The sequence below is a fragment of the Nicotiana tabacum genome, chromosome 12, assembly GCF_000715075.1.
Source record: "Nicotiana tabacum cultivar K326 chromosome 12, ASM71507v2, whole genome shotgun sequence".
Taxonomy (NCBI): Eukaryota; Viridiplantae; Streptophyta; class Magnoliopsida; order Solanales; family Solanaceae; genus Nicotiana; species Nicotiana tabacum.
Genome location: NC_134091.1, coordinates 22,480,160 through 22,503,611, shown reverse-complemented (window position 1 = coordinate 22,503,611; position 23,452 = coordinate 22,480,160). Strand labels below are relative to the sequence as shown.

The window sequence follows — 23,452 nt, the reverse complement described above, 5'->3', positions numbered from 1 at the left end:
AACAGTTGAAAAAATTCAGCTTTGAACCCATAACTCAAACAAGGTGATCGGTTCAGTGGTTAAAATCGAAATCTTGAACCCATAGAATTAAAAATTATGGATTTGCCTCTGCTAATCCCAATGCCTATTTTCTAGGGCAACCTCAGTCTTGGAGCATGAAAACAAGCTGGTACAAGCTGGCGGCTGCCCAGGAAAAGTGGACTCTTTTCCCTTAAACACACTTATTTTTATTAACCACTACTTGATAATGCCATAAATTAAAGTAACCATTCACATCTAAGTGTCTACAGTTGCAAAATATCTTATCATTTGAATATTCTAGTGATGTGACTACCGATTGGGTGGTTCGAAGATTAGATGTGGAAAACATAAAGCATAAATGAAAGATTTCTGCAAATTTCATAAGGCTTGATATGTATGTAATTTAATAAAGAACTAATCCATATGTATTTAATTTATTAAACGCTCGTAATTTAGTTTTCTTTTGAAAAAAAATTACCTTATTTTATTACTTCCGTTAAACGCTGGTTCTACAATTCCTTGTATGAAAAGTTTCAAAAGTTACCAACGTGTGTGCAAAGATCTTCCATTTATTACTTCATCCAACTTATCATTGAAGGGATTGCTTTTAAAGATGGAAGTATATATATACATCTATAAATGTTTCTGAAGCTAAAAGCCGAAGATATAAGCCTGCTATGAAACATAAAAGCAGCAATTTCCTACTCACGATGCATACAAAATGCAATTACTGCAGCATTCCACAAGCCTGAATCAGGTAACTCTAGCTATAAAAGAAACCAATTTGTCATATCACCATCACTTGGGTTAAAGAAGAGCTTCCTTTGATGTTAGTGTTTCCGTTAAGCAGTCAAAAAAGATCAGCTTTACACTTCTGTTGTTGAGCAAGAAACCGCGTCTTTTAATTGTAATAAATGTGTCCTCAGGCTACATTCCTTCACCTGTTTTACAAACTTTTTACAGTTTAGAATAGATCGTTTGATATGAAGTATGACTCAAGAACATTATTCAACTCAAGGGCAACATAGAAATGATCATTTCTCAAATGGTTTCCTTCAAAAGCTTTAGGCTACATTCCTTCACCTGTTTTACAAACTTTTTACAATTTAGAATAGATCGTTTGATATGAAGTATGACTCAAACACATTATTCAACTCAAGGGCAACATAGAAATGATCATTTCTCAAATGGTTTCCTTCAAAAGCTTTAGGTATAAAGGAAATTCAGCTTTACCTGTAGAGCCGTCAGTGATGACAAGAGATCGTTACAATGGTCAAGTAAAGCACGCTCGTTACCCACTACATCTGCAAGTTCATATACCATAGAATCCACCTGCTCTACCTGTGCACATATATAATTAACCTTGTTAAAGCAATCCGAGGGATGTGCACCGACAAACTAGAAGGAAGTTTGGACTATTAACTGAGAAGATAAGTTGAACACTAGGCAAACTATGATCAGAATCCTTGAGAAATGAACAGATTATAAGAAAAGCAGGTTTGATATTCAAGCGCTAAGATTTTTGCTTTACTGATCCAGAAATGAGAATGAAAATTCCAGCTGCAAGCACTAAGGACGAATATTCCTACACTCTTTCAAAAAATGACTAAACGAGAACGTTACAACAGATACCTCATCTGACAAAGTTATAGGACAAGTAATGATCCACAACCAGTTACTAACAATGTCACAAGCATGACAATTTGTTGAGATTATTGGGAGCTGAATTTTTGCAGCTTGTGAATGGGTAAAATGTTATTTCTTGGTAGTGTAATGCCCAGTCTATTTCAATAGTGTCATTCTAGCTAAACTCAGATGTATCAGCATTTAACAAATCATGTAAATAAATTTCAACAAAAAACACATTTGTAAAAAACCATCGAGATCACTCCTAAACTCAACGATAGAGATGTTCTCTTTTTTGAGAATGAACGATAGAGATGCTCTCTGAGGAAGTACAGCTGCAAAAAAAAACTTAATGCTGGAATTAGTCCCAGCTCATATCATTCAACCATGTATGGAAAGCAACAATATCATGCACCAGGTTGTTTTGCAAAACAACTCTACCAAAGAGAGGACAAAAAATGATGCTTATTTTAGGGATTTACGCAAATGAATTCCACCAAAGTGGGGAAAGAAAAATGATGCATCATTTTTTGGCAAAAAGGGAGAGGTGCAGCTGTGTGGAACAATGACTCGAAGAAATGGATAGAAGGGACTCAAGCAAATCGAATACAGGACTAGGATAGTTAACTGTGGAAGTATTTTTTTGCTGAAGAATAACGGAAACAACTCAATTTAGCACTCAAACTCACATTTGAGGTTTACTTCGACTTTCACTCGAAAAGCTATACATTATTTTGGATGTTTCTCCATTCTGTTTTATCTGTTAGTATTTATTTACATAATTTTATGTGTTTTTGTGATTTCTACAGAAATAATGACTAAAGAAAATTAGAGAACTTTTGAGAATTGAAAACGCTTATATCATCCATAGCGTTTCTGTCTTCCCTCAATCCATTGTTATTCTTCATGCATGGCTTTTTGTCTGGCTTCAGATGGTATGCTTTTTTACCCAATTTTACTTAAATTTGGCATTTCAATTACCTCTGAAACAGAGATACACATCTAAAATCAAGACCATGACCATCTAAATAACCCTATGACTGTTTGACTAAGTTGGGTAGAGTTTTGTATTTTGTTTACAGACTCCACCTCGTTTGAGGCTTAGTTGCTGGTTGATTGATTGTGTTCTCGATATTTTCTACAGCTCACAACAAGTCTATCACAAACATTTGAAGGTTATTTGAATTCATAATGTGAATCAAAGATCAAGGCTGGTCAATCACAATCCTCTCTATTGTGAATTCGTCAGTCATTACAGCATAAGTTAAATAAACCTAAAACAATAGCATTGAAAAGAAGTAGCAAGATCGCACAGGAAGACACTAGAGGCCGAAATCTAAATGAGAATGGGTGTGAGAAAGCACCACAAACTTTGCAAGTGCGCCAATGTTTAAAAGGAGGTGGAGTGAGACGAGAGTTTTATCTAATATACCTGAGAGAAAGGGCATAAGCCCCATGAATTTTACATTTAGATATTTTATAAATTAAAAAAAAATTCAAAGACCATAAAAATTGTAGAAATTTTAAAAGAATTGTAGAATAAATTTTATATATATATATCACACAAAATTGGAGGGAAAATGCTAGTTTCTTTAGCAAAGTTTCACAAACAGTAAATCTTTCTTATCAAATACTAATTTCATTTCTTTAAAGATTCTTTAGATTCTTCTTTGATCAGTAAAATTTATTGAGATGATTTGACCAAAATGAATTGTACGACCAATTTAGGACCATACTAGGCAAAATAGTTCGTTGTTATCACACACACACACACACACACACACACATATATATATATATATATATATATATATATATAGCACACAAAATTGGAGGGAAAATGCTAGTTTCTTTAGCAAAGTTTCACAAACAGTAAATCTTTCTTATCAAATACTAATTTCATTTCTTTAAAGATTCTTTAGATTCTTCTTTGATCAGTAAAATTTATTGAGATGATTTGACCAAAATGAATTGTACGACCAATTTAGGACCATACTAGGCAAAATAGTTCGTTGTCACTTGTCAGTGATCCACCTAGCTCGAATTGCAGGTGGGACTTATCAAGAAGTATTTCATTCCAAATTTAAATCCAATTAATTCAACTCAAAAGATAACTATGTTATCTTCACTTATTTGTAACACTTCCTGATAAAATTACCTTCCCAATAAAGCTACAAGCCTACACTTAAACGACAATTCTCATTGACTCTCTCAGATGTTAAAACAGAAAAATTCTCTCAAAGGCTTGAAGGAGAGTTTGTTGTAGCCACCTCCACTGGTTTCTTACTCAGTTCTAATTGCCTTTCTCCATAGCTAGTTAGTATTACCTTCCTTTATCCATCTCCAATCACTTCTTACTCAGTTTTATTTGCCTTTCTCTATAGAAAGTTAATACTACCTTCCTTTATCCATAGGACCAGTGTTTTAAAAGGCGTTTTCGGGGCGAGGAGCACCAAAAATGCCCTGAGGCGAAGGTGTGGCGAAAGTCTCAAGAGGCGTACGCCCGGGCGTTCGGGACGTACGTCCGGGCATTCGGGGTATACGTCCGAGCGTTCGGGGCGTATGCCCGGGCGTTTGAGGCGCGTTTTTTTAGTGATGCATCAGCCTAGAGACTTTTTCAAATTAAAATAAAATTTGTTGAATAAGTTCTTTATAATATACCCAAATTCTCAAAAGTGAGCTTGGTAATTACTCAAAAGAGTTAAAAAGGAACTGAAATGTATTAAATTTAAAAGTCAAGACCTTTTTTTATTGATTGAAGCCCTAATTCATGGTCTTTCCCAATTCTTTATCTTGTCCGCTAGTTTGCTAATATCTCCCAAAAGCAACGAATATTCAATTTTTTTTAACAAATACAAAGAGAACTCCATTCTCTTTCATAACAGCAAGTTCAAAGTTCAAATTACAGGTTAGTCATCCTTTTTGTCCTCCATGTAGAAAACTTTATTCTTTTCGACTCAAGTTAGTTGTGCTTCTAAGTAGCGTATAATAAATTATTTTGATTAGTTTTTTGTGGGGATGGAACACACATATACACACATTTTATATATATATATATATATATATATATATATATATATATATATATTTATAGTTTATAAATATATATATTTATAGTTTTCTTTAATTTTTATACAATTTTAATTGTTTATAAATATTTAATGTAATTATATTTTTTTATAAAATATTAAAAATTAAATACCTATGGGGCTTACGTCCCCTGCCTCGGGGTTTACGCCTTGCTGAGGCATATGTAAAACGCCTCGCCCCATGCTTTTTAAAACACTGCATAGGACTTCCTGATAAAATTAACTTCCATTAAAGCTACTAGCCTACACTCAGACGACCCTACTTATTGACTCTCTCAGGATAAAATAGAAAAAAGTCTCTCAAAGGCCTGAAGGAAAGTTTGTTGTTGTCATCTCCAATCGCTTCATACTCAGTTTTAATTGTCTTTCTCCATAGCTAGTCAATATACGTAACCAAGGTCCTCCCACGAGGACTTCTTTTCTTCAGTTTTGCTTCTGTTTCTTCCTCCACTTACACTCTCAAATCTTTTGCCTTCTTCCTTATCATAACAATCAACCTTTTATCTCTCACCCAAACCTCATCCCATCTGGCACTGAGGTTAATATTTTTCAGATTTTAAACTGATGGTTCCGAGCATCACATCGTTCTTGAGGCATGAGGTGCACTGGCAGCGTATGCCCAAGTGATGGGGCAGTACCTAACTCACTTGTCTCAGGATGTTCTGCCAACGAGGCGCCTTAGGACACGCCCCAAACACTTTCCAAAATAGTGGTAAGGGTCCCGCTTTTCTATAAACAATTTAGCTCTCATTCTTCATTTAATGCATTTCTGCAACAAAATAAGCAGTACCGCATATTGTTTAGGAACACTTTCACATGTTAAAACAGATTCTCCATGGTTGAGGCAACACACTTTTTCCTTTGTTAGGGAATATTTGCAGGACTATTAAGAACATCTTTTTAATTATGGCGGTGTACGGATCAACTTGCACACACCTTGACGATTTCCCCCCGTTCCTATATCTCCCACCTGTACATATATCGGGTAACTCTTCCCACCAAAACTTTTGCATATAGAAAGACGTCACCAGCTTTTTGGCTTTGAAACCTGGTCTCCCTGATCTTTATTCCGACTTCCTCGACTTCTAGGTCCCAACATTAGTCGCCAGGACTTCTAGCAAGATTGCACAAACTTAAGCTAAAAAAGAAATGATAGTAAGCATCTCTGTGCGTGCTTTCTTTCCCCGGCTTCTTAAGTCTTGTGCTAAAAAATATAGATAAACTTCAAGGGGGAAAAAGGGGTGGAAAAAAAGGAAAAACAAGAGAAAACACCAAACTAAACAAAACTTTAAAAGTAATTTGAAATTATTTTAGTAAGACCTATTATTATCGTGCACCTCGGTTTTATCATCTTTTACTGGTTTTAAATGCTTGCTAAGCAAGCTAGGACACAAGAAAGCATGCAGTTGACCAGTATAGATATTTTTTATGCATTAGATTACCACTTTCTCATCGCAGATAAGACACACCCTAGTAAAAATAGGTGGCTATGCAAATTGGGAGAGTTCACAGACTCCTTCCTTCCCCTCACACCCTTGAAAACAGATAGATCATATTTTACTGATTTTAAATGCTTCCTAAGCAAGTTAGAACACAAGAAAGCAGTTGACCAGTGTAGATATTCTTTATGCATTAGAGTACCACTTTCGCATTGCAGATAAGACACATCCTAGTAAAAATAGGTGGCTATGCAAATTGGGAGAGTTCGCAGCCTTCTTGCTAAGCAAGCTAGGACACAAGAAAGCATGCAGTTGACCAGTATAGATATTTTTTATGCATTAGAGTACCACTTTCTCATCGCAGATAAGATACACCTTATTAAAAATAGGTGGCTATGCAAATTGGGAGAGTTCACAGCCTCCTTCCTTCCCCTCACCCCCTTGAAAACAGATAGATCATATTTTACTGATTGTAAATGCTTCCTAAGCAAGTTAGAACACAAGAAAGCATGCAGTTGACCAGTGTAGATATTCTTTATGCATTAGAGTACCACTTTCGCATTGCAGATAAGACACATCCTAGTAAAAATAGGTGGCTATGCAAATTGGGAGAGTTCACAGCCTTCCTTCCCCTCACCCCCTTGAAAACAGATACTAGTCCACTGGCCATAACCAGAAAGAACCCCGAGCATTAACATTTGATCATTCAAAGAAAGAATAATTACCTTTGGAAGCAAAGAACACATTGAGGATCCCATTGCCTGCATCACATCAACGCTTGAAGAAATAGCATCTTTCACATTTTGAACTTCTGCCTGCAGATAATAGAAGCGGAAACCATTATTCCTGAAACACTAATACCAATAGGTAAAAGAATGCAACCAGAATTTGCATAAAAGATCATTTCAATTAGAATGAAAAGGAAAAAGTACCCTAGCTCCTTCCACAACAGGGAGACGAATAGTGCTGGCTTCCAGAGCACATATAGCCCCTGACAATGCATTGCGATGATCTCCATCAATCATACTCCAATTATCCAAAAATGGCCCCTGAATTTGTCCATAAAAGAGAAAGTGACAGTAAAAGAAGGTTGAAGTTTATTTATAAACAAAAAATAAACGAATCAAAGTAAACAATATAAAAGCTAGTATACGAAATCAAACAAAGTATATATACTTTTCATTTCACACCAAATAAAAAAGTATCAGCCAACTTAGGCAGCAGGTACACCTCAGGCGCATGATGAACACCAATTTGAGATATAACAGGGCGCATAATAAATGTAATTGGCAGACGTTTTTCCTTCAACAATATATTGTCCACTAGTTACAGCAAATCAACCAAACATTATGCATTAACTCCAATAATTTCCATGTCATTTCCCCCTCCCCAAACCCCCGGGGGCCTTCAGTTTTCTTTCTACATAGCAAGTAAACTTTTATTCTCTTCATCTTTGTTTCTTGTTTTTCCTTTTCAAATGCATACATGACTTTGTGGATCTATAAGCAAGAAGTGGTTATCTCATCGATGTATGTGTATCTAAAAGCATCTTTTTGATGTCTATCTATATATCTGAAAATAATTTGGTTTGAAGAGAAAAAGAACTGAAAAGAGGGCTTACTTGTCCTTTGAGGATGGAATATAGCTTCATATTTTGCTGCAACAGCAGCAGCTGAATTCTTTTGGACTTAACAGAATGCCGCAATTTTAAAGTAGTCAACCAAGCATTGTACAGGTTCCTCTGGTAAAAAGAAAATTTCACATTAGTGACACCAAATCTTCACAGATTCTAATCTAAACCACAGCTGAATTTCTGTTTACACTGTAAATTCTTGGGTAGAAGAAACTTACACTAATGCGGGTTGATTTGTATATTAAATTTAACTTGATAATGAACTGTTGCTACACATTTTACAGTTTTCATTCTAAAATTTGAAGTTTGGTTTTTCACATTGTTAAGAATGATACATGATTTTATTACATTTACATGGAGTATGAAAGTAAGTGAATAAGTTTAAGAAGAAATTACTGTCTTAGGCTTTGATTCAACATACGCAAAACATGTCTGCTTAGCAATTAAAGTTCCAAGTAAAAAAGAACAACGCATATCATGTATTTATTAAGTATTGGAGTTTATACCGGTATATTTAACTATTCCCCTGGGTTAAATCATCAAATCAGACAAAACCCTGAATAGGAACTAATCCTCAAGTATAGAATGTTATAGATCAGAAAGAAGGATATATTTATTATCCCGTTCAATCACGTATTTTGAACAGTATAACCCCACCACCGCTGGTTGAGGTATTTCTATATCTACTTGAAAACTGAAACAGAAAAGCGAATCTCCTAAGTTTTAGTCTACTGCTATTTCTCAATGCACTTCATCTAAACCGTGAACTGAATTCCTCATATACTCTCCTTATTTAATTTGATCCGAGATAATCCTTCACCATTAATGGCAAATTTTCATCTCTCTAATTGCTCTTTACTCTACCAGTATTGGAATTAAATGAGCTAAATTAGGTGGAATGGATATAGACCATAAATCCAATCCCAACTAATTTGGAATTAAGCCATAGTTGATAGATTGATTGCATTTCCACAAATAACACTCATTACAAAGGTTCGCAACTGATAATAAAATCCAAGATGATGATTCCGGTTCTTTGTAGATTGTTGAACAAAATACAAATTGTATATGAACTTGTCACCAGCAAAATTTAGAGAATGAAAAGCATGTTAAAAAAGTTTTACCTCCGCTGTTGTTGTCTGTGCCTTTAGTGCAGCTTCTGCTCGCGCATTGACGAATCGCCATTGAAGGTGACGATTATATAGAAGCCTTAATTCATGTGCATCAACTATCCGGTCCTCTCCTACCCTCCCTCTTCTTGCATCAGCAGCAAAACTCAAAATTGAAGGCATGATGCATGAGTTATTAGATATTGAACCCATAATACCATTTCTTGTTCTTGTAGGACTTGGCATCCTTCTTAAAGGAGATGTCAATGCCTTATTTGGTGACGCTGGTCTTAGACCCCCTCGAAGAGGAGAAGATAAACCTTTAGAAGCTGGGACACTCCGAGGTGATGTTGTGGGGCTATCAATCAGAAACTTCTTATTACCAATTTGCTTTGAAGGAGCCATTGTTTTCAATGTACCATTTTTCTCCACAGAAGAACCAAGTTCTGGCCCTCGTCGGATCCTGTTGTTAGTCTCTTTCCAAAACCTAGCAGGCACAACTATACCTCGTTGACTTCCTCGCCCTTGAATCACAATTGGACCATCATGGACACCTGTAGTACTCCCTGAAGAGACACTTTCACTATCTGAAGCCAATGCATCAACAGATATAGCTGATCCATAAGCTGACTTCATATCAATCTTATCATTAACACTTTGAGGTTTCAATTTACTTTCAATTCTAGCTCTGTGATATATGTCAATTACTGATTTCATCGATGACTTAATGACACTTTCAGATCCAAATTTTGGCTTGTCAATAGTACCACAATCCATGCTTCGTGTAAGAAAACTTGAATTCAGTGACTTTGACCTCCCCGGCCACCTATGCTGATCACTCGGCTTTACATTTTCAGTCCGATCTCCTCTCACCGGCGTAACTGACTCTGCAGCTGCCGCAATTTTCCTCCTCTCCGGCGTGACAAACTCCGCCGTGACTTTCCTCCTCTCCGGCGTACCCTTCCTTACAGTACTACCAAAATTGTTCGTAGCAGGAGCAGGTTTTGCTTTACGGACAGGTATAGATAATGATTCACCTTGAAACGAAACGGATAAGCTCCTACTGGAATTCAATAGCTGCTTTGCCGCAGTAGACGTCTCTGTTGATACAGGCGTCACCGGCCGTCTCCGGTCCACTGATTGGGACCGTTTAACCGAACCGGAATCCCGAACCGGCGTCGCAACCGGTCGAACCGTCCTAGTCAGCATCGGCGATTGACTCCGCAATGAGGCAACGGAGTTTGACGACGAAGAGTAAGTAGTCGATGTATTATTCGACGACGTCGTTGAGACGGAAGATGAAGAAGAAGTCGAAAGGTACCGGGAACTAACCTCTTTGATTTTCGGTCTTCTAGAACGTCCATTATTCTCAGCTTCTGAAGGCAACAATGGCGGCCTTTTCGGATTCTGATAACTCGAACAATTCGACGTAACCTTAGGATTTAGCTTCGTTGTTGATACTGCAGCTACCATTCCTACTCTCACACAATCTTCACATCTCTCCGGAAACTTTTCATTTCACTATCTTAAAACCCTAATTCTCCAAAAATTCAGCTGAATTTATAGAGTAATCAGTGCAAAATACGAAGATTAAGCGGAAAATTATTATATTAATGCGTGTATTTATGTGTAGAGATTATTAGATTGGGAGTTTTTAGAGAAAGAAAGATTATCGGAAAATATGACCGTTACGAACGTCCGACGAAAATATACGGAGAGAGAGAGAGAGAGAGAGAGAGAGAGAGAGAGAGAGAGAGAGAGAGAGTGGGACCTGAAGGAAAGATTTGCGAGCATAACTGTCGTACCACTGTAGTGAGTTTTCGAAGTGATAAAAAGGGAAACGCATTGAGAACTTGTGCTTTTAGGCTTTATGGTTTGTACTCTGATAGTTGATTATGATACTTTAATGACAAGATTAGGTAAATTATATGATTACTTAATAACCTATCTTAGTATTTTATTATTGTTTTAAGAGTATCTTTTATTTTGTTTATTTATTTCAGAGAGTACCCAAGCGTGGAGCTTAAATCAGGTATATGGAATTACGGGATCATAAAAAGCCAATATCATGCTGATTAATTAAATCATAACTATTACTTACAGCACAAATCATGTCTCTTCTAATGGAATTTTCCCACATTAATACGTGCGATAGTTTTGGATCAATCCAAGCGTTGTATTACTGTTACATACTCGTCTTATTCGTATACAAAATTCAGAAATGTTTTAGCAAAACTTTTTAAGTTGCCAATTGCAATATTAGAAGTTGTCTTTAATATACTTCTAATAATGTACTATATAGCTTCTGTAAATATATTTTTTTGTAAATTTATATTTACTCACAGGACTTTAACCAGAAATTAAAGCAATAAATTAATACCCTGCAGAATATACTAGCACTGGACACTTTGGTAGTTGCCATCGCATGCATTAATTAAATCAAGTCTTCAACATTAGCTTGAGCCACTGCGACCAGAAGTTTATGAGTTCAGTATTTTAGTCACTTTAAGTTACTGAGTTCTAAATTAATAATTTGAACGTATTAAATAAATTTCTTAAGATTAATATAGAGTCTTATATAGAATTTGAACCAAAGTTATTGAGTTCGGCCGAGCCCGCTCCTCGATCTGTTGCTCAGCCCCTGATTGCAACTATGAGCAGTGAAAAGTGTATAAAGAACGATTATAGTATTTTTCGTCTTTTTTCTTTGTTTCTAGAACTAATAATTTAATAGCTATGGTTTTCGTAAGGTGAGCTAATTTATACAACTGCCTATACATGTAATCAATGGTTACCCAACTCAACTAACACACCCATCCCCCAACTTGACCTCCACCCTGCTTGGTATTTATTTTTAAGGAGAACATTTATATTCATTTTGTATTTTTCTCTATTTGGTCACCTGTTTATACCTACTTGCATGCTTATTGGGGTTTATACGTGAAGTACAACGGGTAAGTAGTTAATTACAGTAACAACAACGACGATCCAGTAAAATTTTACAAGTGGGGTCAAGTGTGTACGCAGACTTTTCCTCTACCCCGAGGGGTAGAGAGCTGTTCGAACAGCCTCTCTACCCCTCGGGATAGAGGTAAGGTCTGCGTACACACTACTCTCCCCAGACCGAACAGTCTCTCTACCCCTCAGAATAAAGGTAAGGTCTGCGTACACACTACCCTCCTCAGACCCCACTTGTAAGATTTTACTGGGTCGTCGTCGTCGTTGTTGTAGCTATAATTAACTACTTTCTCGTTGTAGTTAATTATAGCTATACAATAAAAATACCGGATGTTAGGGTTTCCTTTTAAGCTGTGGTGATATCTTGTGACATCTTTTTCAACACAACAAATTTAACTTTAAATACATAAATACAGAGTATCACTCGCAATAATTCATCTATAATAATGTCTACTGTTAATTTAAAGCAAATATTTTTTTAAAAAAAATCTACTACAGTTCAAGCAAAAGATCTATAATGGTGGATGCGCACATCGTGACAATAGATCATGCTTTCAGTTTGTGAGTCTTTTCGAAGCATGAGCATTAAATTAACTAATTTTTGTGTGAATTTGAACATAGAATTTTAAAAAAATTTAAGTAAAATTTATATAGTTAAAAATTATATAAAAAGTATTATATAAGTCATAATAACTAATAATTCAAAATATTTAAAAAGTATTTATAAAAATATGATCAAAAAAACTTTATTTCACTTGTCTTAGGTTCATATAAAATGAAACACTAAGGGTATAAAATTGGGTGAAATTCTACATCTCAACAAAATATGTCTGAAAAATTTGCTCTTATACAACAATTATATGTGAACATCTCATAATTGATGTATAAAATGCAGTATCTCTTTTTTTTCTCCTTTTTTTATATTTTGTTTTTCATTACGAATATTTTGAGGGCCATGACAAAGTTCTAGAGAGAAGTGAACAAAGATAGGAACATAAGAACGAAGAGTCTCCAACTAACTTAGAAAAGGAATTAACTGATTAAATTAAGCAAAGTCATTAACTTCAACAATAGCTAAAGCCAAACAAACTTTCATCGACAAACAAACCTCCCTAGAAATTGAAAAAGATGGCTTTATTCAAAACCCCTTTGAGTTCTGTTAACTCTTTTACCCTCTTTGTTTTCATCCTAAGCCACCTTTAATAATTAATTGAAATTTCATAAGCTAGCTAGCTACTCTTATACCTAAACAACCTTACCAAATTTTGTATCTTCTCGAGCTTAATTTAACATCTTAATCACTTATTTACTTATATAATTGTCCTTGATTTTAATCTGCATGCAACATGTAAACAGTTCTCAGGACAGTAATTGGCACATAGATCCAAAAAGATTCAACCATAAAATTGATCGGATATCGTTCAAATTACTATCAAGTTATGGTGAGATAGATAGAATCCATTTATCCTTACTTAATCATAGGTATAGGGTTTAAGCTCTGAGAATGGAAAAAAAATTCCTGTAGGGAACGCTTTCTAGTCCCCTTACGCGACGCAAATCCAGCTTAGCCAGATTTAAGAGTGAGTATCGGACACCTAGTGAGAAACCAATAAAAAAAAGTTGAATCTTATTACTTATTCTTTGAGAAAGAGAAGAATCTAAAAAGTTTATTATTTGAAATGCATGGTATAAATGTTTAATAAACTAAGTATACTAATTTTCAAAAGTGGTAGTTAAGGAATGAATGCATTGTTTATGATTGCACGTTTTTGAACTTCGACAAAGATAATTGCGATTTGGTGGTATCTTTTGCCACCACGAGAGACTACTTGATAATTACACTTTGCCCAACCATCTCTAGTTTTTTTCTTATTTGCTTTTGGCTCAAGTGCCTAATTATTCCTTAGTAATTGTTGATCATATTAATTAAAGATCCTATGCAAATATGAGGTGCCCAATATGAAAAACAAGACCATATCATTGACACTACCACATGCATTGTATATATACTTTATGCCTTCGCCAGCAAGAAACCTCTACTAAAACTTTTCCTTTTTACGTGTTGTAGAATCATTTATAAAGTGAAGCCACTTCATTATCTTTTGCCTTTTCTAGAATTTTTTTTTTCTTTTTAAATTCAGACAGGGGCTTTTTAGAAAATTTTGAAAAGACAATTCATAAATGTCTATTCAATAATTGCAAGTAAAAGAGAAGATATTCGAGTAGTGAAGGAACAGAAGATAAATATGGTGTAGTCCTAGTGAGGAGTATTATGATGATAAACGATAAGCTTTTCACAAAGTAATCATCATGATTAGTAATCATTTTTCTTGAGAGAGAAATGTGCAAAGATAAGAAACTGTACGTTTTTCTTGGCATTAGTACCTACCCAAATGTTAATTACCAATATTATTTTCAACTAAAAAATTAATAATAAATTTAACTTATATATAATAACAGTGTAAAGAATATTTTAACTTATTATAACATGTAATCTGTCTTATATATTCCAGATTGATAACGGCACTTATTAACATGTATTGTGTTTTATCTTTTAGTTTTAAGTGACATGATAGTTTAAAATTCTTTTATAATGTACTTATGATGTAAAATTAGTTAAGCTCATTAAAATAATAGCAATAAATTAAAAGTGATTACTATTATTATTGCAAGAAACATGGTTTGTTTCCAATGCAAGGAACCTAACCGACCCAACATAGCTTAAAGAGAGAGTCCATAGCTATGATTTGCCTGATTTTGTATAAAGTTCCTCTTGTTGCCTATAATATTCTTCTAATGTTTTGAGTGGTGTTATGTTTTGCTGGTTGGATCCCACCTTTTTCCCCTTGTTCTTTTTTCCCCTTTAATAGAGTATACTGCAAGGTGAGCTTTGGACTAACGGTAAAAGTTATTTTTGTATGATCTATAAGTTACGGGTTCGAGTTGTGGAATCAGTCATTGATATTTGTATTAGTATAAACTGTCTGCATTACACCCCCTTGGGGTGCAGTCCCTTCCCGGATCCTTTAATACGGTATATATGGCCAATTACAAATGTTTTTTAGTTATATACTGTAGTAGTTCATTTCACCCCAAATTTTTATGCTAGCTAAGGTATAATAGTTCTGTAACATAAAATACAAAAATATTTTGTAGAATTATTTTCTTCTACTCAAATTATAACCAGCTATTTGTATCATTTCATCGTATTCTTTCGGATATTAAATATAACTATTCTCATTTCTTTTACGGGAATATGAATATTGCTATCATATCTTCACTTTGTCTGTCCAACTTTTTTTCTGTATTCCACTTGTGGTCATACGGTCAACTTTCCGTTCCTTTTAACTTGGCTACATGAATTCTACTTGTGAGATCAATATAAAGACACGACTATATAAATTCTTCTTCCCTCTCTCTTTTTAACCATTTTTTTCTTTTTGTGAGAAGGGTCGTGTGTCTCTCTATATATAAAAAGGAGTTGTGGCGAAAGCGATACCCTATGATTTAAATTTTTTAAAATTGACTACTTGTAGTATTTGAGGTAGAAATAGAATGTGGGGAACGTTCAAGGCTATTCCTTTCGTACCGTTGACAAATTTAATCATTTTTCCAGTTTGAATCTCGTTCAATTCATAAACACGTGTAATTTTTCTTCAGTTGAAACCACTTGACCGATCTCATCCATTTGAAAATTTGTATAAAAGTTGATAATTCGATTTTGTAATAGACTTGTTAGTTTTTAGGTCTAAGAGGTGAATCGAAATCTTCCTAACAAAGGAAAAAGTATTCCTTGCGTACGCAATTTGGGAAGAACACTAACTTAGGGAAAGGAAGTTACGTTGCTACTTGGAACTTGAACGACCATTTTATTACGGCAAAGCTAAATATATGTACGGAAATGAGCCATGCAAATATCCTCAATATATCATGTAATTAGCACGTGTAAGGTAATTGAGGAAAACGAGAGTACGAGAAATAATAGAGAAATTTTAACAGTATAATAACAAGTTTCACTATTTGTATTATAGTATATATATATTTTTATATGTTAGAATAGGTAATTTATCTTATATTTTAGATTATTAAGATCTCACTTTATTACTGAATTTTACTTGTAATTATCATTTAAATAATTTAATAATATAAATTGTTAATTTTTGCACTATTAGTGTACAGAGATTAAAATCAATACTACTTCATTGTATTGTTTATAACCTATTGAATGATCGTAAAAACACAAACAACTTCTCGTCTTAGTGAAATATGCAAGTTATGATTTACTTTTTTTTTTTCCAGAGGTGATTATCTTATTAAGCTATTTGTATAAGCTGCGTAATTTGTGAGCAATACCAGGAGTAGCTCATAAATAATTATAAAATAGGTATTTTTTATAATGTGGTTTAATCACAATGAAACCTTTTCCAAAAATTGGAGCAACTACAATCAACATCTTGGTCCCAGGTGACATCAAGTGTTAATGATCATAAGTAGGTCCACCTGTTAATACCTTGATCAGTTAAGCCATATTTATATTAAGAAATAATGGCAGTTAGGGAAAGGAGTTATGACTTAACTTTCACTTCTGGCTTCTATAATTGCTGGATAATTAATAAAGTAACGAAACTAATTTACTACTTAATGCCCAAACCTCAAGTACGTCACTGGTGCCATATTGTGTCACGATCAAAGCTCATGACACACATTGTTTGTTTTGGGGCCAACAAACCTTACAAATTTGTCTTTTGGGTAAGATATCTTGAAGTCTAAAAGCGCGCGTAACACGTGAACTTGTAATGTGCTTTATAAAGTTTTTACTTTCTTTTTCCATTCAGATGTGAGATTCATCTAGAATGGACATGTGCACATTTAGAAGCTTGCCCGTCAAGAAACCTATCAGTCCTACTGGACTCTCCCTCGTCGGCCCTCCCTCCGACATTGGGTTTACTGATTTAAGATGCATTTAGGCTCTTTTTCTAAACTCTTTTCTTTTTGTGAAAAAGTTTTTAAAAAGGAAAAATGTGATTACGTATTACTTTCCGTTCACCAACCAAAAAAGAAAACGAAAATGATATGATGAAATGATGTTTCTTCAATTGATGGGGGAGCGGAGAATGCAAAAACTGGTAAGTGAGAAAGGATGATTAAAAAAGCCAAACACAGATATATGTAAAAATAAATAGTTATTGATATTTGGTGGATTTAATTCGTTATACCAAAAGGCGAGAAACGATATATTATAGGAATTTATAGGGGTAAATCTTATGTTGTTTGCATGAATCTCATCTTCAACGTCAATTGCTTCGATCAACAATTTTGTCAATTTTTACTACTCTAGCCATCAGTGATAGGTTATTCACAAGTTCTATTCCCCACATTCTAGTGTTACAATATTATGTGATTTACTTTAATAATCGACTAGCAAACTATATGCTAGAAAATTACTAGATTTTATTTAAATATCGGATCGATGGGAACCAGTGGCGGAACTAGAATTTTCATTAAGGGGTATCAAAATATATAAAAGTAAACATATCAGAAAATTAAGGGGAGTCAATACATAGTATATATACATATAAAATTTTCTTTTACCTACCTACACAATGTATTTTTTCCGCGAAGGGGTGTCATTTGACACTCCTTCCTATAAGGTGGCTACGCCACTGATGTGAGTAGAAGCAGATTCAAGATTTGATGATTACGAGTGCCACTATCTTTTAACGTACACCGAGGTTAAATTAGGGTGTGCATTTGGTCAGTTCGTTGTGTTTTAAATTAATTCAGTTATGTTCAACCCATGTTGAATTAATTCAGTTTGCTTACAAGATTTTTTGGTACATGAATAAACGTTTGATAACTAAATTGAAAATGTTTGGTCCTTTCAAAAAAAAAAATAACATTAACTAGATTAACAAAATAGTTAAAAGCATATTCAAATAAAAACTGAGATCTAGAATAAGAAAACATAAGCAAATATACTTTTATAATCTAAATAACTAATAAAAATGGGATTGCAGAGAGAGAGAAAAAGATGAAGATAAAAGAAATTAAGAAAAAGGGAAGAAAAGAAAACGATTTGGAAAGAGGGATGTATACGGGTAGAACCAAGCTCTATGCTTGATCGAGGCATCTGGAACAATAGGTCAAGGCTCGGCACCTACGTAAGAGATCGAAGTTACAGATGTAACTGAGCTCGATATCGAGGATCGAAGCTCGAACAAGGCCATCAGATTTGCCCTCGCGTTTATCGGGGGCACGACCGACCCCACTTCTAACGACCGCGAAGAAAAGCTTTTCCAACTCACACGAAAAGTATCCGTGATTCTCGCCATTGACCAATCATTATGGCAAAAATTACGGAATTTAGTCAAAAAGGGAGCCAACTGTCACGACCCAAACCGATGGGCCGCAACGGGCACCCGGTACCTTACTCAACTGAGTACCAACGTAACGTATCTTTTCGTATCATACTATCATAGATAACTGAGCCGGAGAGGCTGCCGTGAGATAGGTAGAATACAACATGTAACACCAACTTATATATAAGACATATGGGCCTATAAGACCAAAATAACCACTCGTACATTGAACATAGGCCGACAAGGCCATACAATCTTTTACATACATGACATCTGTCTACAAGCCTCTAAGAATACATAATTATCATAAAGGTAGGGAAAGAGCCTTGCCATACCAAATAATACACATCTAAATCATACTGACCAAGCAAGCAACTCCGAAGCAAATGGAGTGCACCACCATCTTCCGCTGAGCTGATCGCCTACTTGGAGGACTCTCGACCTGTCTATCGAGACCTGCGGGCATAAAACGCAGCGTCCCTAGGCAAAAGGGACGTCCGTACAAATAATATACCGAGTATGTAAGGCAATTTACCGAAAGCTGAAACTGAACTGATAATATAATAACTGAAAGTAACTAGGAGTCAAAGATAATTTGAAGATATGCTTACCTGCTGATACTGACTCAACTCTCTCAATATAGTAAGTAAAATAGTTGTCCGGCCCTATAAGGCTCAGTATATGGGTATATATATAACTGCTCTGCCGTAGTAGGCTCGCTCATAGGCGCTCGGCCATACTAGGCTTTGTATCTCGGCCAACTGGGCTCGCTCATAGGCACTCGACCACAGTAGGCTCGGTATATAACTTACCATATGATCAGAGGTTTCCCAATAGGGGCCTGCCCATTGATTATAGCTCGATGGTAATGAAAATACTGTAATACTATATATATAGGGTCTCTGCTCTCTTGACTGGATGAAGACAATACTAAATTAAATATGAAGTCCCGATAAGGAGAATACTGTAATTTTTAAGACTAGGATAATGTATATAAATTCGGGAGTATGAACTTCTCTTTATGCCTCGTTATCAAACACATGTAATTATGAGATTATGCCAAAATGAAGGAAGGGCTTAGTATTAACATACCTGGAGTAGGGAAAAAGTCGTATGATATTCTTGGAAAAGGTTGTACCGTACTCCCGTAGAATCGCAAAATCTCACATTGCTAAGGTGCTAAGAAATCTGGTTGGAATTTTTATAGGAATTGGTTGAAGATGTTATGAATTCTCTTTGAAGATATTATGAATCCTTGTAGGAATTGCTAACGTCTGTTTTGCCATGTTTGAAATAGGAAGAAAATGATAAGATTACTTACTTGATTATCTTACGGCCAAATGAAGCCAAAATGCCAAACTTCTCATTATGTCTTTACACGTAAGTGTCATGGTATAACTTTTAGTTGGACACCTTCAATCTAGATTATGAGTCACCTAATCTAAATGGGGGGCTACCACATAATGCCATTTTAATTCTTATCCAATATATCCCCAATTAATTAGGTAATATCCCATTATCCAATAATTAACCAATTATCCACATAATTAGGAATTATCTCAAATTACTTAAAATACTACTCACTTTTAATACACTTTATACACCTTACTATCATGGCCATGTGGTACCTTGTATGGTACTAGTCCATAAATACCGGGTATTTTAGCTCGGGTCGTATTTTATCCAAAATGCCAAACTTCGATGAAATTCATTTTTATCGATTTGCTTACCCTCTCACCTTCACGAATTTACTTATCATTTTCTTGAAATAGCATAATACTTATAATCTCAAAATAATCTCATTCCCGAGCTTACGTCGATTAACTTACGACTAAACTTTAACGTACGAAAATGCGGGATGTAACATCTCATTTTTCGAGCTTCTATCAATTTATTTATGGCGTACTTTTACACACGAAAACATGAGGTGTAACATCATTCCCCCTTTTGAAACATTCGTTCTCGAATGTTGACTGATGCACTTATTATTTTCGTAACTTATGTCTTCCGAATACTTTAGTACTCTTCTTGCCATCTAGGTAACTGTTCTGCGGATAAATCCAAAGGCCAGGGCATTCCCCCCTTTAGGCCTCTTTCTCGCACCACGACTTGTGGTCGGAATCCTTTCAATCTCATAACTGTTGCTACCTTTTATCATGCAAGTTGTACGATTCTGACCTTGTAAGTGCGCCTATGTGACCCTTCTATCCTTTTTCCTCCAGTTTTTAGCCAATCTCTAGTCTTTACATTGTGAACATATATAGAGTTTGGCAAGATGTTCCTCAAGGCATCTATAAGTACACTGAAGTTCTTTGCTCTGTACTTTGTTGAACTTACGAATATTGTTATATCTTATTTTATAGACCCGGTTATTCATCCGCATAATTTTACTGCATCTAGGTAAATCATATTGTACCAAAACTCTTACTTCGATTTGTCGTTACTGAGGTCTGCTACCAAACTCCAGGTTACTTTCGTTGCTTATCCCATATGTATAAATCTAAGTCCTTTAACGCTCCTTCATTATTGTTTATCTTAAGATTGATGGCCTAATCTCATCTCATACTTTGTAACTTGTATCCATCCCTTATTGATTCACCTCAATGTTGATCTACAATCTACCATTTGAAGACTTGAAACTTATGTAATATATTGCCGCTAGGGCTTATGTTGCATCGAGGAATATTTGAAGTGATCTTCATGATCCCTTTAAGGGCGATACTGTACTTCAATAATTGTATTTTATAGCATCCCAATGTGATTTGCCTTACGTGGGTATTTTACTTCTGTACAATCCATGAAATCCTCTTCAAATCATTACTCAATCGAGGGCTCAAACGTCATCCTTTATCTATCACAATTATACCTTTGTTCTACTACCAGGGCAACATTTCATCTCTTCCAAATGCTGCTAGTCTTAGATTCCTTTGAGTTCATTCAGGCTATACTGAGCTTTCTATAACTTAGAGAAGCCATCAACTATCTTGTTTTCATGGGCTTAATCCCGAGGACTCATTCGTTTCTCGTTACCTTCTCGCTCACCCTTTCTTGTCCTTACTCTTGTCTTCCTAAAACCTTGTCGCTCTATCATACTTTAGCTTGCGACCTACATATATCCATTTATACTGCTTGCAACCTCCCTTCAACTTGCTTGCACCATAGATTTCCTTATGTTATTCTAGAACATCAAGCAAGACATCACATCGTCTCTAAATCTTCTTTACTCTCTTGGCTAGATCTCTCAGTACCTAGAAACCATAGGTTGGAAGATATACCACTGACGACGCCGCTATTATTCCTGGATACTGAATCCCCGCGCTTTTAGCCTTCAATCCGAAGTATGGACTATTCACAACCTTCTGCATTTGAGTATCTCGTACGTTGTTCACCTTTACCTTACTTACCTTAAAATCTCACATCACATCTTCTATCTCTTTCATGACCTCTCTTCCACATAGGTATAATTCACATCCACAACTTGAACTTCTATTATAATAATTGCATCTTTTTACATGATTCAGTGAGAGCTTCATACTGACTCACTACTAGAAATTCGGCAAAAATCGACCAAGGTCGACCGACCAACTTTGGTCGGTTTTCTTTAGCGCAAAAATGCGGAAAACTATTTTTGAGTCCTGCGAAATTTATTTTTCAAGAAACCGACCAACTTTGGTCAGTTTTTCAATTAAAATAAATAAAAATTAATATTCAAAAACCGACCAAAATTGGTCGGTTAATTCGGCCGGTCATTTAAAAAAACCGACCAACTTTGGTCAGTAATTTTACTTTTTAATAAAATCGACCAACTTTGGTTGGTTATTTTCGTGCAAAAATACAATTAAAGAGTATAAATCAAATAAAAGACAGTCTTAAAATAAAATGTACCAATGATCTAGTGGTAGAATAGTATCCTGCCACAGTACAGACCCCGGTTCGATTCTCAAATGGTGAATCTTTTTATTACATAATTAAAATACCGACCAACTTTGGTCGGAAAAAATCGACCAACTTTGGTCGGTTTTTTTTTGCAATATTTTTTTTTTTAATTTAATTGACCGACCAAAGTTGGTCGGTAATTTCCGACCAACTTTGGTCGGTATTCCTTTCCGACCACAAAAATACCGTCCACACGTAAATGGTCATAACTTGAACTTTTATTATAATACTTGCACCTCTTTAAATGATTTGGTGAGAGCTTCATACTGACTTCTTATGAGGCTGGTACACTTCTAACTGGCTTTATCGTAGAGCCGTTATAAAATATGGCTATTGTATTGTCTCTCTTGTACCTCTGATATTAAGAGTGATCCTACAATGTTCTCAATCACTATGTCTATAATTTTCTGGGTCCAATAATCAAACTCCTGATGTACTTAGTTGATGTATCTCTTTAGGTTCCTCTTTCCTCTGAGCAACCTTTATGTAGGCTTAAGCTATCTTCCGATGTGTGGCTCATGGTATTAGTTATTACTTTTGCCTTCCATGGGTGTTATGGAATATCCATGTTACAATCTTCTAACAATTCAATCCTTTTTCTATGCCCTGGGCTCAATTCTTTCTTTTAACTTATACCGGAGTCTTTTACGGCTGATACCACTTTTGCCAACATATATACTGCATGGATAATACTCTGAAACCTTAAGTGCATTCATAACGTAACTAACTTTGGATCATTGATTGAATAATTCCTTTCGCTCCTTCTTAGCTTCCTTTAAACATGAGCTATTACTTTTTCTGATCTTTCTGCCCCGTTGTTGCGTGCATACTTAGCTTATCTTAGTTCCCATGCATGCCGGAATTTTTGTGCAACTCCTATGATCTCGAGTATTACTTTTGATTTTACTTCCCGATCATTAGCCACGGTAGGTGCCATTTTCTTATGGAGTGCGTACAATGTTGTTATGAGACTGTTGTTACAAGACCATTTCCTCTTTGGGTCACTGTGCTTAGGTTGAGTCTTTTTTCTTATTTCCTCAGCTAGTTTTTTGTTGTAGTACTTAGGGTGGACCCTCTGACTCTTGTAAAGCTGCGATCTTATTACATCGCATTCCTGATAGAATTTTTGATGTTCCTTCTTACTTGTAATTATCCTTACTTACTTACCTTCATGCCCTTGTGCTCGTAGGGTTTCTTATGAGCTGATATTTTGATTGTCTTCCCAGTGGCACTCTCTTTTATCTCCGTAACCCTCATACGGTACCGTTACTACCCCAACTTC

The 23,452-nt window shown here is 35.3% G+C and overlaps 1 protein-coding gene across 2 annotated transcripts; it reads right to left on the bottom strand.

Annotated features, from left to right (window-relative positions):
• Positions 1-575: 575 nt before the first annotated feature.
• On the bottom strand, positions 576-10,729 carry LOC107798973 (QWRF motif-containing protein 2). Of its 2 annotated transcripts, none has more exons than XM_016622019.2 (6): positions 8,933-10,729; positions 7,797-7,916; positions 7,108-7,224; positions 6,901-6,990; positions 1,255-1,362; positions 576-962 (listed from the first exon to the last, which is right to left on the bottom strand). In XM_016622019.2, the coding sequence occupies exons 1-6, from the start codon at positions 10,388-10,390 to the stop codon at positions 888-890; spliced, it is 1,968 nt and encodes a 655-aa protein (XP_016477505.1). In that variant the 5' UTR covers positions 10,391-10,729; the 3' UTR covers positions 576-887. The 2 variants fall into 2 exon arrangements, with proteins under 2 accessions (XP_016477505.1, XP_016477506.1); XM_016622020.2 differs by having other exon boundaries at positions 824-1,104.
• Positions 10,730-23,452: the final 12,723 nt, after the last annotated feature.